The 17664-nt window shown below is 32.2% G+C and overlaps 1 protein-coding gene across 1 annotated transcript; it reads right to left on the bottom strand.

Moving 5' to 3' along the window:
* Nucleotides 1–358: 358 nt before the first annotated feature.
* LOC124921488 (microtubule-associated protein 70-2-like) lies at nucleotides 359–3250 on the bottom strand. The gene is made up of 11 exons (XM_047462157.1): nucleotides 2976–3250; nucleotides 2758–2843; nucleotides 2605–2670; nucleotides 2350–2520; nucleotides 2084–2254; nucleotides 1847–2002; nucleotides 1614–1760; nucleotides 1425–1496; nucleotides 948–1340; nucleotides 690–877; nucleotides 359–598 (listed from the first exon to the last, which is right to left on the bottom strand). Exons 1-11 carry the CDS (start codon nucleotides 3175–3177, stop codon nucleotides 589–591), a joined length of 1662 nt encoding a protein of 553 aa, XP_047318113.1. The 5' UTR covers nucleotides 3178–3250; the 3' UTR covers nucleotides 359–588.
* Between the last annotated feature and the right edge of the window lie 14414 nt (nucleotides 3251–17664).

The raw sequence follows: 17664 nt of genomic DNA on the forward strand, positions 1-17664 counted from the left end.
ATCTAGAGATGATCTGAATCAAAATCAAACTGTTTTGGCTGATTTTTCCTAATTTGTCAGTGGTTGAGTAAATTCAAATAATTTTATTTCACATTCATGTTTATAAAATATCCACAATCAAAATAAAATTTGTATTTTATTTGTTTTCATAACATAAATATATATATTTGCTAGCTATAACAAGTGGTTTTATTCACACTTTTGTATAATAATGATTTAACTGAAATTCGTCAAGTATTTTTGGAAACCAATCCAAAAATGTGGTTGTTCAGGAACCTTAAACGCGAGAACAATTTTATCGCCAATGCCAGCCAAAATTCCAGTTAAGGCCTAAACACTTCCACCCTTTTTACAGCACTCAAGTAAGATCACATCAAAATATAAATAGAATGCCTTGTCACATTATCAATACAAAAAATATACAACAAACATCAAACCAAGAACACCACCCATCAGATAACCATAAATAGCTTAAAAAAGTTGAAGAAGAAGAAGAGAGGGGTAAAGGATATATATAAATCCCTACATACTTTACATATGCTTTCACATATGAGCTTTCACTGTATATTCTTCTCTTTGCTGCATATTTCATATGTTCCTGAAGAAAACAAACAAACTAACTATATATCAGCAGCCAATTCATATTAAGAAAGAGAATATATTGGTGATTCCTTTAACATCTTCTTCACCTTCTTACAAAAGGCGACTGAGTGCCAAATTGTTGGCCCCGAATTGCCCCAGTTCGCCGTGTCCTTGGATCTTGCTCCTCTTTACGCATTGCAGTTATCTCCTTTTCCATTGCAGCCAAATCCCTCCTAGTCTTTCTCCCCTCCACTTCCATAGCTTTATTTAGTGTCTCAACCTTCTTAGCCAGCATCTGCACATAACTAAAATTTTAGACGCATAATTTGGAACAAAAAGTTATATATATATAGATAGAGCAAGACCTCGATAGCATCATCTTTGTCCTTAAGGCTCTGATCTTTCTCATGACAAGCTTTCCGCAACATCACAACCTCTTTCTGCAACATATCGTATAAAATTCCAGAAACGCTATCTACTTCTTCAGCTTCCGTTCTTCCCATCCCATTATTTTCACTGCTCTCGCACTCATCTTTCCCCTTCATTGCTTTAGCAGCTGCGTAGGCAGAATTTGATCTTTTCAATAAGTAACTGTTGGTTATCGGTCTGGACAAGGTTTCAACTCCACCAATGGACTGGCGACGAGCTCGGCCATTGCTTACGCTTCTTCGTTCAATGGTGGGGGGGCCACGGGAAACACCATTAAATGGTGTTTTAAGCTTTTCTTCCAAAACTTTAAAGCGGAGCAAGTATTTTTCCTGGGAATTCGTCAAATTGAAGCATGATTAAGACAAATGGCATTTTGTTTGCAATTAAAGATAGGATTATATGCTAATACTTACTTTTAATTGCGCTTCAGCCTTTGCTGTGCGATCAGCTACTGCTAGTTTATCACGAAGTTGTTGCATTTCTCCCTACAGATTACAGCATGCCTACTTTTTAGCCCCAACAGCCCCACAAGACCTAATTTTACACTGAAAATAAGAATCAAATTACAAACTTATTAATCTTACTATGGTTACAAGACAAACCTGAAAGAATCTTCTTTCTTCCAGCCATTGCCTCACAGGCATCACTTTATCGTTCCCATCTTTCCATTCGTTTGCAACTACAGTTGCAACCCGATTCGCGTTTACTTTTGCCCGAGCAAGCTCTCTGTCCATTATTCTTTTCTCCTCCTAAACAAACAACGAGAATGCACAAGAATTTCAAAGCACTAATAATCAAAAAAATAAAAAATAAAAGTATAAAATAATATATCTACATTCATTTCTTGAAATTTTCTCTGGTAGTCGCGCACAGCATTAGCAGCAGCCCCACCAGCTAAAACTGCCTCCTCGAGCTCACGAACAGTTTGAGTAAGCTTTTCAACTTCCGCGACTTTCTGGCGATGCATTTTGTCTAATATTCTGTTTTCCTCCTGAGTATATATGATAAAAACATGTCTAGATAATGCTAAGATTCATACAAAGGAGAAACTAATGTAAGAGAAACAAAAAACCTGGCATATTTCGATTTGTTTCATGAGGTCTTGGTTTTTATTCTGCAGATCATCAACCAAAGCTGCTTTTGCCAATGCCATCTGAACAGTTCTCTCAGCTTCAAGTAGAGCAGCCTCCTTAGATTTGGTAAGACGATCCAATGCTCTGTTGTCATCCTGCAACTTCGCTACCTGTGAAACCCCCACAAAAATGCTGTTACACATCAGAAACATGAACAAATTTAATTGGAAAAAAAGGGATAAAGATGATGAAGGCGATTACTTACCTCCAAGCGTGTCAGCTTCAACTCTGCCTCAAGTGGAGTGATAATGGCTTCAATTGGGGGCATTTCATCATCTTTCTGAGCAGCATGAACTCTTCTTAGTGTTGCCTCTGCTGCAAATTGAGCAGCTAGAGCAGCCTTCTTCTCGTCGTTTATCTTCTTAATCTCTAGATTCTAAACATATTTAATAGACATCATTTTCAGATGAAATAAAGCAGAGATGTATAGGCCATTTAATGTAATATAGAAAGACCATACTTTGCTTTCTAAGAGGAGTCCAGTTGCTTTCAGTTTCTCATCCACTTTCTTTAGCTCATCTGTTAACTACATGTCCATTAAAGATAGTTAATAATCAACATACTTCTTGATCTCTGGATTCTCTTCAACTTGATAACTTAAACAACAACATACTTCTTCAACTGCTTTCTCTTTCAATCGTTCATAGTACTTGAGTGACTTGATTTCAGCATGAGCATCTCCCAATTCCCTATCCTTATCTGCAAATATGGAAATCTAGTCATTTAGGGTAAATTTCATTATCAGGGTAATGAAAATCAAATAAATATATAAAAAGGCGTCTGATTTCGTTAGAAATGACAGAGATTGGAAATGGGGAGGACAATTAAGACCTCGAACTTCATTCTCGAGACGATTGAGCTCGACTCTGACTGGATCGGAGCCGTGCAAGAGGTTGATTATGTCATCGACGTCGGAGCTGGCTCGGGAGAAGGTCGCCGGCTTTTTCCTTTGCTTCATCGCCGGCGAGTTTGGAAACGCCGGCTTGAGTGGGTCGGCGTCGCCGTTGTGGGTGCTGAAATGATTGTTTGCCATGACAGATGCGCCTGCTGCAGTGCCAATGCGACCCTATGAGTAGGAGCCTTTGAAATCGAGAGAGAGAAGGATAGATGATAAAGGTGAGACATTTATAGGATGAATTAGCAAAGGGTTTAGGCAAGTTTTAATGGCAAAGAAATCACCATTAATGGATCTTAACTCTCTTATCCAAAGAGTAAAATTCACTCTTTTTATTTACCTATTTTAATGTTGTCCACATGTTTTGTTTATCTTTCATTAATAATATTTCTTTTATGTTTTTATTAAATTAATTTCCTCTACTGAATCATATTAAAATTCAATTATTTAAATATGTATAAAAAAAGAGTTATATGAGATAAGGAATTTAAGATGAAATTATGAGTTTTTTTTTATAAATAATTTATTTAAAATAAGACTCAACTTATTAGTTAAGTGACAAACCTTATTTTAAAAAAGGTCAAACATATTTAATTTTCAATTAGACTGTCTTAAGTTGAAGTAGAGGACACGTGGACTAATTCTTACGTTTAAAAATAAATTCAAAACCATGAATAAATAAATTATAAGCGAAAATTGAAAATAAGTGATTTTATTAAGAAATGTTTTAGTTTGAGAAATATTATTTTACTATTATGATATGTTATGTTGAAAGGCTTAGTGTTGCTTAATATATAAAACAAAAAATTTGAGGTAATTTATAAATAATAGAAGTAATGTGGTTAAACCAAAAGTATTGTTATGTCTTTATTTTGAGTTATCTCCATATCATCCATATCATTATTGTTGAGAGAAGTTGTTTGAATCTAATATTCTTTCTAAAATATCGTTTTTCGTCTAGAGTGTTATTTATGGTGGAATTTTGACGGACGACGTCGTGTGTATAAAAAAATGTTGTATTATGATTAGTCGTTGTCAGATTTGTCTAATTAAGATTGAATCAGCCTCTCACATTCTTCTACATTGTCGTGGGGTGACAAATATTTTGAGTCTGTTTTGGAGCATGACTGAAATTCAGTGAGTAATGCCTGAGTCTTTTGGTAGTTGTTGGAAAATATGGATTGATGATATTACGGGTATGAATTATTAGGTTAAGATTCCTGTTATCTTTTGATGAACTATTTAACATGAAAAGAATCGTTATATTTTCAGTGATCGTATTCGATCGATGCATATAACCTATAATGTCATTATTATGACATTTTGAGATTTGCCTTGAAAGTCCGTGGAGTTCATTTTTATTTTTCTGATATCATGTTTCTGTGTTTACACTTCCCATTTTTATATTTCATGAGAATTTTCAATATTGCATTGTAAAAATTCTCTTAACTTCTAAACATGAATTAAAAAAGGATGTGAGTGTGAATCATTAAAATAAAGTTATTATAAATATTAATATTTTAAAGTATTATAAAAAGATGGAGTAATAAAATTTTGAAATCTTAATTAAATAAAGAGATTGAAAAATTAATTTTGAAGTCTATAGCAAAACTTTGAAAGAGGGGAAATAATAATTATTCGTTGGGTATGCTTTATTTAGGAATAGTTTTGAAGATAGATATCCTTATCTTCTTTCTTTTAAATTTACCTTTTGCTAAAGATAAATAAAAGGAAAAGCTCTTAACATGTGGCTACCAATGTGATTGGATCAAAGCTTATTTTCATGAAATTCCTTATAAGATGTAATTACTGAAATTCTTACTTTTCATAATTATATTCTCCTTTACTTTATTGATAAGAAACTTTAAATATGTTTTTATTGTTTATAATTTAGATTTACAAAATAGTTTTCCTTCTAAAATTATTAGAGTAATAATAATAGTTTAAACATTATGACATATTTTTTTATTGGAATATTTATCTAATTTAATTGAATAGTCTAAGCGGTTAGGTGAATTTATACACGGAAATGTACAGTCAAATCGTTGAGGTCGGTTTTTGTTTATTGTCAAGGTTAGAAAATTGATTTGATCGTTATATTTATTTGCCATAAATAATAGCACTATAATTTGTTTTAAAAATAAATAACCATAATATATAATAATAAATTACATATAAATTAATTTATTGTAAACATACTTCTTTTTTTACATAAGTAGAGTCATTTGATTTAGTCGTTTCAGTTAGATACTTTTGAATATTTTATTTCGAATTTAAATGACACTTTGAAAAAAATAACTAAACAAAAGGCCAGGATTTAACAAATCGCTAAACTTTAGGTATAAGATACAAAATTTTGCTTTACAAAAATAAAATGACCTTTTGCATAAGAATTATTTTATATTATGAGTAAATTAATTATCCCTGACAAAGAATGTTTCATTTGTGTATTGAACCTGTCTTCTTTCTCAAATAATTTTTTTTTTGTGTGTGTGTGTGTTAATTAATTCATCAAATTATTCTATTATTTCATGTCTATTAACTTTTTCATTTTTTTCATTTTTGGATTTTTTGAGTGTGATATGAGTCTTCATATAAATGAAAAAATTAAAATGATATATTTGAAATAATATTTAATTCTTATTAGGAAGGTTTAAAATCAAGGTGGGTGTCGTCCTATTAACTTTCTAATATATATATTTTAAATATCTTATAATTAGAATGTGTGACAAATTTTATTTCTTATTTGTTTATTTTTTTTTACATATTTTAATATTCTCTATGTTAAACTAGTAGCTAGCATATGAAAACATAGATCTTACACTACACATAATAATGTTAATTATGAACACAAATATATTATTTATAATTTTGAAGAATCATGCAATTTTGTACTTTAATTGGCACTTAATAAGTGTGACGAGTTATAGAGGGAGAGAATTTGGAAGAAGGGATGAGGGAGGGAATGATGTATCACTATATCACTAGTTGGAAAAATAATAAAGGGGAGGAGAGAGAGAAGAGAGATAAATTTTGTTATTTTTCTGACAAATCAGATTGCGCAACGTCATTTTCTTTAAAATTCTCTATCCCAAATTTCCTTCTCAATCATTTCTCTAGATATAACATCGTATTAACCATCTTATTATAAGTATGACTATTTACAACAACCAACTTGACAATTAATCCTGATAATATGGGAGAGAATTACAATTTTTTTTAAAAAATAATTATGCGATTATATTATGAAATGGATATTCGTTTAAACACAACGACAAAAACAATACATTTGTAAAAAAATTACACAAATTATACAAAATTAATATGTATAAAGATTTTCCAAAAGGACAATAAACTCTCCGACTGAATTTATCGGTTTCTCACATCGAACTTAATGTAATGTTAAGATGATAGCATTATGAATGATTCATAACGATCGTTTGAGATTATTGAAGGTTCTACGATTTATCTCCAACCAAATTACCCACCAAAAAATAATGGGGGATATAACCACATTGTTTCAGATTCGCAAATCTAGTTGTCTCAAATTATATTTCCCAACACGCACCAATGGTTCTCGGCATAACTTAATGAATATTAGTAATACTCCAAAAAAGACTCCAAATATTAGCGACATCATTACAATGTAAAAGGAGATGAGGGACCGTCTCCACATCCTTAAGACACATACGACATTAATTGACTAAGATAAGACCATTGCGCATACATCTATCATCAGTTAGAATACCACTGCGGATCGCACTCCACCCGAAAAAATATATCTTAGTGGAAATCTTAGACTCCCATAATTTCTCCCAGTAAAATTTAGTTGAAACGACTCTATCAAATAGATAATAACAATGTCTCACATCAAATTTATACAAATTTTTTTATCGCATCGTATCTTGGTTCATCAGAGACACCTTTTGTTGGCCAATATAGGTTCAAAATCTTACAAATTTTATAATTACATAATAAAAAAAGAAAATGAAACTGGCTCTCAAGTGATAGAATTGTCTTGCAAATCAAACAAGGCAAATTAGTAACAGTCAACTATTGTCCACTTCTAGTATACATACAACGGTATCTTTTTAGTTTTGGGGCAGCTGGCAAATGTAGGACCGTTACTATCTCATTCTCGCCCGTTAGGACAACCACCACACTTAATTAGGGTTTGGTGCTTGCTTGTTTGGACCATTCTAGACCTCGCCACGCTTGTTTGGAATCCCACTTTGGGATTATAGGTGGAATAACTCTATATTACACAAAGTTGACCATTCTCTCTCTAAGAATAATTTTTAAAATTTTAACCATTCCTTATATTTTTAATTAGAGAAATTAATTAACAGATATATTGTTGCCTAAACATTATTATCATTTTTAAAACATAAAATTTATGTAGGATTATTATTACGATTATTATATTTTGGTAAGTTTTTGGTAAGTTTTGGAAGGACTAGTGCACATGCGGGTGCCTTAGCAAGACAAAAAGTGAGAATCTAACCATTTTTATGGGTCCTTTTCTTCTTTTTTTTCTATTTTATTTTATTTTTAATTATATATATTGTTTGTTTTCTTTCAATCACAATAAAATTTGTTTCAAAATAATATCTTATATAATACCGTCACAATTTCATTTTTCCAGGGATTGTGAATTGTGATGTCATATAACCGTATTTTTTATATAAAATGAAAAAACATATATATTATCAATTGAAATTGGAGATAGTTCAAAATGTTCATTATTTATTGTACAAAAAAAAATGTTAATTACAAATATCACTGTAAATAGATTTAATATTCCATCTCTTATGGAAATTCTTGTTCTCAAAGGGAAATGTAATACATATTTACGAAGCTATTTATAAGGAGTTGACATATTTGTTATAACGAGACGTGTGAGATGACGTAAGCAATAAAGAACGACACAGATTTTAACGTGGTTCACCAAGATAAAATTTGGTTACGTCCACCAGAAAGAGAGAATCTTATTAGAAGATCAGAACAAAGATTACAACCGTATAAACTAGGGTTATGACACGAGTTTATATAACACTCGGTCCCCCAAAACCATAACAGTTACAGAACTGAGACTGGAAACGATGCTCTCAAGGCAAAGATTTTGACTTTCTGAAGTGCCCGACTGCACCTTTAAATAGTCTTCAACTAGGTCAACACAATATTTTGGCAAATAATCTCCAAAATATTATCACAATACTTTCCTAGTTATATTACCATAACAAAAGATCATATTTCCTTTTGTGTTAATCTTATTTCCTTAAATCAAGATTACACACCAAAAAGATATACTTTCCTTTTGTTAAATATTCTCTTTCCTTATATCATCAATTCAAAACATCTCAACAAATCTCTACCTTGACTTGAATTCCCTCAAATGCCCTAAATGCATTTATCAATACTCATATATTCTATCTCCTCTCTCTGATCCAGAGTTGTCATAGGACAACTTAACAGATGCATTCGTCAATGCTAGATGACCCAGATGCACTCGTTAGTGCCGGATGGCCCTAATTCACTCGCCGGTGCTGGATGGGCTCAGATGCACTCACTACTGTCAGATGGCCTAAAAGCACTCACCGATGCCGGATGACCCAAAAGCATTCACCGGTGCCGGATGACCCAAATGCATTCACCGGTGTCGGATGGCCTAAAAGCACTCGTTAGTGCTGGATGACCCAGATGTACTCGCCGGTGTTGGATGGCCCAGAAGCACTCGCCGATGCTGGATGACCCAAATGCACTCGCCGGTGCCGGATGACCCAGATGCACTCGCCGGTGCCGAATGACCCAGATGCACTCGCCGGTGCCAGATGGCCCAAATGCACTCGCCGTTGCCGAATGGCCCAGATGCACTCGTCGGTGTTGGATGACCTAAAAGCACTTGTCTCTCTCTTCTAGATCAAGAGTTATCTCCAAGATAACTTAACATCTTCTTAGTTAACCCAAATATTCAAGTCTACTCAGCAAATCTCTACATTGACTTGAATACTCTCATTGTTGCAAACCATAATAGCACAGACACATTAATCAATGCTAGATGTGATCCAGATGTATTTGTCAATACCAAAGATGACCTAGATATATTTATCAATACCAGAGATGACCCAAATACATTAGTCAATGTTAGATGTGTCCCAAATGCATTAGTCAATGTCAGAGATGACCCAAATATATTAGTCAATGTCAGATGTGGCCCAGATTCATTAGTCAATGCCAAAGATGGCCCAAATGCATTAGTTAATGCTAAAGATGATCCAAATACAATAGTCAATGTCAGATGTGGCCGAGATAGATTAGTCAATACTAGAGATGCCCAAATGCATTATTCAATGCTATAGATGGCCTAGATGCATTAGTCAATGCCAGAGATAGCCCAGATGCATTAGTCAATGTCAGAGATGGCCTAGATGCATTAGTCAATGCCAGAGATGACCCAGATGCATTAGTCAATGCCAAAGATGGCCCGGATGCATTAGTCAATGCCAGAGATGACTCAGATGCATTAGTCAATCCCAGAGATGGAGTAGATGCATTAGTCAATGCTAGAGATGACCCAGATGCATTAGTCAATGCCAAAGATGGCCCAAATGCATTAGTCAATGCTAGAGATGACACAGATGCATTAGTTAATGCCAGAGATGGCCCAAATGCATTATTCAATGCTAGAGATGACCTAGATGCATTAGTCAATGTCAGAGATGGCATAGATGCATTAGTCAATGCTATATATGGCCCAGATACATTAGTCAATGACAGAGATTGCCCAGATGCATTAGTCAATGACAGATAAGGCCCAGATGCATTAGTCAATGTCCAAGATGGCCCAGATGATCTACTGCATCTCTCTTCTAGATTTAGAGTTGTCTCTAAGACAACTTAACAACTCATTTGTTGACCCAAATATTCAAGTCGACTTAGTAAATCTCCACCTTGACTTGAATACTCCCATTGCTGTAAATCATTGTGCAACTTCAGAACAGAATACAGTTTCTTCGTAGGTGAATGGTTCTGACATATTCACCTCCTCCAGAATGGCAATCTCAACGGTTGTTCTGCTCCTACCGATAACTTTAGCAACCCCATAAGCCCCATCGTTTTTGTAGAGCCCGCATCTTGATATTCCGTATTATCTTCTCTTCCAGAATGACAATCTCAATTGTTGTCCTGCTTATACCGATAACTTCAGTAAGCCCATAAGCCATATCGTTGTAGTAGAGCCCGCATCTTGATTTTTCATATTATTTTCTCCTCTAAAATGACAATCCCAACGGTTGTTTTTGCTCATGTTGACAACTTCAGCGACCCCCATAAGCCTTGTTGTTTTAGTGAAGCCCACATTTTCATCTGCCACATTATCTTCTCCTCCAAATTGACAATCTCAACGGTTGTTCTACTCCTACCAATAACTTCAGCAACACCATAAGCATTGTTGTTTTAGTAGAGCACGTATTTTGATCTGCCACATTATCTTCTCCTCCAGAATTACAATATCAATGGTTATTTCTGCTTCTGTCAACAACTTCAACGACCTCCATAAGCCCTGTTGTTTCAGCAAAGCTCGCATCTTGATTTGCCACATTGTCTTCTTCTCATTGAACTTGTCGTCTTGATTCTTACTACTGCCATCTCAATTGAAAGAACAAATAATCGAATAACCTAAAACTCTGATACTAGTTTGTTATAACGAGACGCGTCAAATGACATAAGCAATAAAGAACGACACAAATTTTAACGCGGTTCACCAAGATAAAACTTGGCTACGTCCACCAGAAAGAGAGAATCTTATTAGAAGATCAGAACAAAGATTACAACCGTATAAACTAGGGTTATGACACGAGTTTATATAACACTCAGTCCCCCAAAACCCTAACAGTTACAAAACTGGGACTGAAAACGATGCTCTTAAGGCAAAGACTTCGACTTTCTAAAGTGCCCGACTGCACCTTTAAATAGTCTTCAACTAGGTGAACACAATATTTTGGCAAATAATTTCAAAAATATTATCACAATACTTTCCTAGTTATATTACCATAACAAAAGATCATATTTCCTTTTGTGTTAATCTTATTTCCTTAAATTAAGATTACACTCCAAAAAGATATATTTTCCATTTGTTCAATATTCTCTTTCCTTGCATCATCAATTCAAGACATCTCAACAAATCTCCACCTTGACTTGAATTCCCTCAAATGCCCCAAATTCATTTATCAATGCTCATTTATTTTATCTCCTCTCTCTAATCTAGAGTTGTCATAAGACAACTTAACAGATGCATTCGTCAATGCTAGATGGCCTAGATGCATTCGCCGGTGCCGGATGACCCTAATTCACTCGCCGGAGCTGGATGGGCTCAGATGCACTCACCGGTGTCAAATGGACTAAAAGCACTCACCGATGCCGGATGACCCAAAAGCATTCACCGGTGTCGGATGGCCTAGATGCATTCGCCGGTGTCGGATGGCTTAAAAGCACTCGTCGGTGTCGGATGGCCCAGATATACCCGCCGGTGTTAGATGGCCCAGAAGCACTCGTCTGTGCCGGATGACCCAAATGCACTCGCCGGTGCCGGATGGTCCAAATGCACTCGCCGGTGCCAGATGGCCCAAATGCACTCGTCGGTGTTGGATGATCTAGATGCACTTGTTTCTCTCTTCTAGATCTAGAGTTGTCTCCAAGATAGCTTAACATTTTCTTAGGTAACCCAAATATTCAAGTCTACTCAGCAATATTTATCATGTGTAGGGGTGAGCATTGGGTGGATTAATCCGAAATCCAATCCAATCCGAATCCTAAATACTAATTCGGATTGGATATTTCGGATTGGATTGAGATCGGATCGGATTGAATTAGGATTGAATTAAATCGGATTGGATTAGGATTATCCAAATTATCCAAACTATCTAAATAAAAATATATTTTTCAATTTATTTTTTTTAAATTAAATTTCATCTTAATATAATATATATTTTACTTATCATCACTTTGACAACAATATTTATTTTTATTTTTATTATTATTATTTTTTTATATTTTTTTCAGATTCAAATTTAATAATAATAAAAAATCGAAACATAAAATAAAAAAATAATAAAAAAAAAATAAAAAAAAATTGTTGACTAATTTCAAGTTGATATATCTAAATATTTTTTGTTTGGATTATCCGAACCATTTTCAATCCAATCCGTATCCGATCCGTATTAATTAGTAAAATTGTTTGGATTATGGATTGAATAAATTTAGTTTGGATTTAATACGAATTGGGCAAAACGAATTGGTTTTACCTATTTGCTCACCCTAATAATGTGTTGCTCAATTGCTCCTTAATTAGCGAAAAACCTTGAGTATTGCACTAAGGTTTGATATGGTTATGACATAAATTAATGGATTGATAGTATCATTCAAATCCTTTAGAATTAATGAATTGACTTAGTATTCATCCTTATTTATAGATTATTTGAATTTGAAGTAAAAGCAAAAAAGAATAAATTTTGAGAATAAAGAAAGACACATGCCATAATCATTTTGAGGAGCTCCTTTATAGTGTACATAAAAAGTGCTCAGTTTTTTTGGGTTGCACCACTGAAGAATTTATTCTTTAGAAAATATACGAAATTGAAAGTCTCATAAAATAAATAAATTAGAGTTTATAGTTAAATCTCATAATTAACTCTTCTTATCGAATTTCAGTTGAGTTTTTGAATAAATGGTAAATTTAACATATGTCTTATATTTTAGTTTTTTTGATTTAAAAATAATCTCATGATAAAGAACCGCAACCTAATTTTCTCGCAAAATTAGAAAAATATATTTTGGTGTATAGACACTAAGAATTGGTGGCATGTCTCAAAAGGAAAGAGTAGTAAGAGTAAGGAGATTCTTTAAAAATGAATTTGATGCTTGGTTATATGTGAAAAAATGGTATCAAAGCTATGTCTCACACGCTCGCCTCGCCTAGTTAGAGAGTTTATACTACTATGAATAGTATATGATTTTGGTCTTTTAAAAAATATCCTCACTTGACTTTTTATTCAATTTAATTTGATTCTATTAGTGTTAGGAGTGATTTCCTCCTGATGATCAGTCACATAGACTAATTCTATAGTTAAAAAAACAAATAAATTCCATCCATCTATGTGGATCTGGTTACAAATAATATATATGAATATATAAAAAATGCAAAGAATAGTAAAACTATTATATATACAAGCAAGTGACATGCATGTAGATAAAATAGTATACAAATCATGGATAACAAATTTGATCATGGAAAAATCAGAAAAAAATAAAATATATTTTATATGAGATTCATAGGTATTTATTTAACATTTCAAACAAACATACAGACATGTCATAAAATAGTGAAAAAGTTAGAATAATAAAAAATAAATAAAATATATGGAATCGATTTCTTAGTTAGAAATAATTTGTGAGTGCAAATAAATAGATTTCATATTTTTTTTTGGACAAATGAAGTAAATAAAGTTGTCTCATCAAAGTTGAGAAAATGTTAAATTTTAACTAGATATTTTTCATTTTGGATAAAAATAATATTTTCATGCATTTTCTATTTTTTAGATTTTTAATAATTAACTAAAGTGATAAAATAATTAAAAGAAGTAAAATAAATAAAATAAACATAAAACAACACGCAAACAGGTTAAGGATAAACCATACTAGTTGAACCGAGCCAAACTAGGTTTAGGAGGCATCTCAGCGGCCAATTGAGCGATTCTCAATCGAAAAACGAGTCATGGTTAATCTTCTAAGTAGAAAACCAAGCCATGGCTAGAAAATGCGCTTGAATGTCAGTCAAACTAGTTTTCTTTATCAAAAACTTAGCTAAGACCGAGAGATCGAATGCCAGTCCTAACTAATTTTCTTGGTCAAAAACTTAGCTAAGGCCGATTTTCTCGGTCGAATGGATGAAAAATACTGTCGTTTGATAGGCCTAGCTAGTTTTCTTGGTCACCCTCCAAAATTCGGTTAGAAATAGGTCATGGCTAATTTTTTCGTTTGTAAACTAAGCCATGGCCCAAATCTTCGGTCGCTGCTCCCATTTTTTGGTCAGAAATCATGATATGGCTGGGTTTCTCGATCGAAAATCAAGCCATGCCCAAAATCTTCGACCGCTGCTCTCTTCTCACATTCGGGTGTTCTTGGCCAAAAACACTTGGTACCTAAAACTTGACCTAAATTGAAATTTAATTAGACATAAATGTTATTTAACATATTTATAACAAATCTAATACAAAATATTGATCCATAACATCTAGAATAAAAAATTAAAGAAAAGAAAAAATTATAAAAGTTAAAAGTCATTCCAAACTTCGATTTTCAAATTTAAACTTTTTCAATTGGGATTAAGTTAACAAATTTTGGGGATATAGAAAGCTTTAGAATCACTCAAATATTCAAAATGTTAATTCAATTTCAACATTCAAACATCATATGCATACAAAATTTCAAAAATGCCAATATATTGATTTATTAAATGTGGCTTACAAACCATAGAATTAAATATAAAAAAAAAATCTTTACAGTGCTTATGGATCTCATAGAATACATGTATCAAATTTTAAAGCAAAATAATTAAAATGATGTGAACAGGGACGAATCTATGTGGGGACTCGGGTGGGTTGAAAGCTCGCCCAAAATTTTTTTTAATTTTTTTACGGTTAAAATGTGACATTATTCCTTAATTATTAAAAAATTTCAATAGAATTCATTATTTTATTTATTTAATTATTAAAAAAATAGTAAAACTTACTTTTATTTACTCGTTTTATCAAAAAAAAAAATCGTTTTTTACTTTAGCCCACCTTAAAAAAAATTTAAGCCCACTCAACCACCGAATCTTGGGTCCGTCTCTGTACGTGAGAGAAGACAAACTTGACGATTTGTGTAGAAAAAAAAATTCGATTTTTGTATGGGAAAGTGTCCTTACTATTGTTATGCTAGCTAGCCTAGGGTTTTAAGGTATTTATAAACTAGAGTAAAAGTTCATCAGCTAATTCTAAGCCTAGAGCTTGAATCAGCTCTAAATCACCACTAGTTCTTCTGAATTAAGCGACAAATATATATTTTTATTTTTACAAAATACCTACAAAACAAAATAATGATAAATAAATTCATGTAAAATTCATCTTTTTATTAAATTATAATTTCTTTTAATATATTTTGATTTAACTCTATTTAAATACATATAAAATTAATAATAGATTAAATTATTTAAAATTAACCTATTTACTAACTTATCATTTATTTTATTTATTTTGGTTTATAAAGTCCGAAAATAATTATTTTCGGAATCAGAAGAACCGATGTCTACAAAAACAATTATTTATTTAAAAAATTGTGCAAAAATCCGTTATATAAATTTTAAATAACTATATGTTCAACATTTATTTTAAATATATAAATTATAACATTGAGGAGGGTGTGTACACATACCATATGATAAATTTTGCTTAATAAATGTCATTTATATCAATAAAAATGAAATGTCCCGCATTGTTGAAATCGAAGCTCCCATATCAATCTCAATCAGAATAAACTATTAGAATCCTTTTTATCCAAATAAAACAGCAAATAATAATCATAATGGGAGTCACATTTTCCTTGAAAGATGGACTTTGTTTCCGAAATGACAATGGAGAAAAAGGTGAGTTAAGAGCGCCTACAACATCATTTGAATAGAGTGTGTTATTAAAATTTATACTATCAATATGATATCCCTATTTAAATCACTGATACAATCATTTACAACATTTTATTATATCAATATCACTATGAGAAAAGTAAGCTTTTAACCCAAATTATTTGATATATATATTACATTAAAAATGTATAAAATGAAATTATAAATTGCTCTCCAAAACACAAACTTGAGCTTTCAAATGAGGTCACCAGTCAAGATCATAAAATTTGAAAAATAGAGAAAGATGAGAGTGTCACGTGGTGTCTTTCTGGAACATCAAAATCAAGAAACAATTAAATAAAAAGGAAAAGAACTGATCGTTTAATAGATATAAAAAAGGGACCATTAATCATGAAGAACCCATATAATAATAACAAGTGAATAGGCGCAAAAGGCCAAGGCATGCAGCCAAACAATGGCTTACCCAACATATATAGACCTATATATCAAAGCAAGCTCAGCCTCACTCTCTTATTGCCATTGATCGATCGATCGATCTGCATTTTCATTCAAAACAAACAAACACACATCCCTATCCCTGAGGTCTAAACACTGAGCCAATAGGTCCAGGCTGACATGAGTTATCAATTTCTTTTAGGACCACCAGCTGGTTCCATAGCCCCATATAGATCTAACTGTTAAACTTCATTTCAAGTGAAATTGTGATACAAATTCAACATGCAGTTTGAGAGACAAAATTTGACAATGCATCTGATAATGAATAGTGAACTTTATTGTGTTTTTCTTTTTGCAATACCCAACTTTTTTAAGTATAAAATTTGGGTGGGATAATGCTAATGGAGGCTATGGGCCTTGTTTGAATATTGAGCTGAAGAAAAAATAATGTTTTTGGGCCTTATCTTATTTATTTAAAATTATTCTCTATTCATGGACCATGGTGTAAAATATTGAGAGTTTATTATTTAAAATTATACGAATTTATTTAAAATACGTTAAATATTTTTATTATCTATATACTTGTAAAATTTTACAATCATAAATTTAAAATATAAAAAAATTATTGATTTAAATTAATCGTGAACACTTGTAATAACATGTTTCTACTTATAACAACTAAACATGATATGTAAACCCAACAAATGTCTATTTCTAAATAGAGAGTTTAATTAGATTGATTGGATCTTATAAATTAGTGAAATCAATAATTATTTAAAGTTGTAAATATTTATTTTAAAATAATATTAATTATATACTACAATTAATCCCGTGAATTTGCACGGAAAAGAATATATAGAAAATATTATTTATCTATAAATATTTTAGATAAAATCAATATTATTCAAATCTAATTAATTTTAATTTGTTTTAATTTATAAAAATTAAGTTTAATCTAAAGTTAATGTTAACATATATTTTATCCACTCAACCCCCACTTAACCTATATCTTGTAACTCTTACTTTTTCATATATATTTTTTATCTCATCGACAAACCACCCACTAATCTTAGTCGACCTTAATTGATGACACACCTTTTATCTTCCGTCAAACTCAACCATTAACACTCAATTGACCTTCATCTTTTGACTCATACTTTTTCTTATGCATCTTTTATCTTCTCGACAAACCACCTAGTGACTCTAATCTTGTGACTCACACTTTTTTATATGTCCTCTTTATTCCTCGACAAATCACTCACCAATCTTAGTAGACCTCTCCTTTACTCTCATTTCGACAAAACAACAACCAATCTCAATTGATCACACATCTCTTATCCATCGTCAAAACCCAACCACTAACCCACAACTGACCATAATCTTGTGACTCACACTTTTTCATATGCCTCTTTATCCCTCGACAAACTACTCACCAATCTTAATCGACCTCTCTTTTACTACCACTTCAACAAATCAACAATCAATCTCAATTGATCATAGACCTCTTATCC

Source organism: Impatiens glandulifera, chromosome 1 (assembly GCF_907164915.1).
Source record: "Impatiens glandulifera chromosome 1, dImpGla2.1, whole genome shotgun sequence".
Lineage (NCBI taxonomy): Eukaryota > Viridiplantae > Streptophyta > Magnoliopsida > Ericales > Balsaminaceae > Impatiens > Impatiens glandulifera.

Excerpts from the sequence above, each read along its gene's own strand:
- LOC124921488 (XM_047462157.1), bottom strand. The coding sequence starts at position 3,177 with ATGGCAAACAATCATTTCAGCACCCACAACGGCGACGCCGACCCACTC. Across the intron at positions 2,521-2,604 it reads GACTCCTCTTAGAAAGCAAA|AATCTAGAGATTAAGAAGAT; the intron begins GTATGGTCTTTC and ends AAATATGTTTAG. Across the intron at positions 2,003-2,083 it reads AACAAATCGAAATATGCCAG|GAGGAAAACAGAATATTAGA; the intron begins GTTTTTTGTTTC and ends ATATATACTCAG.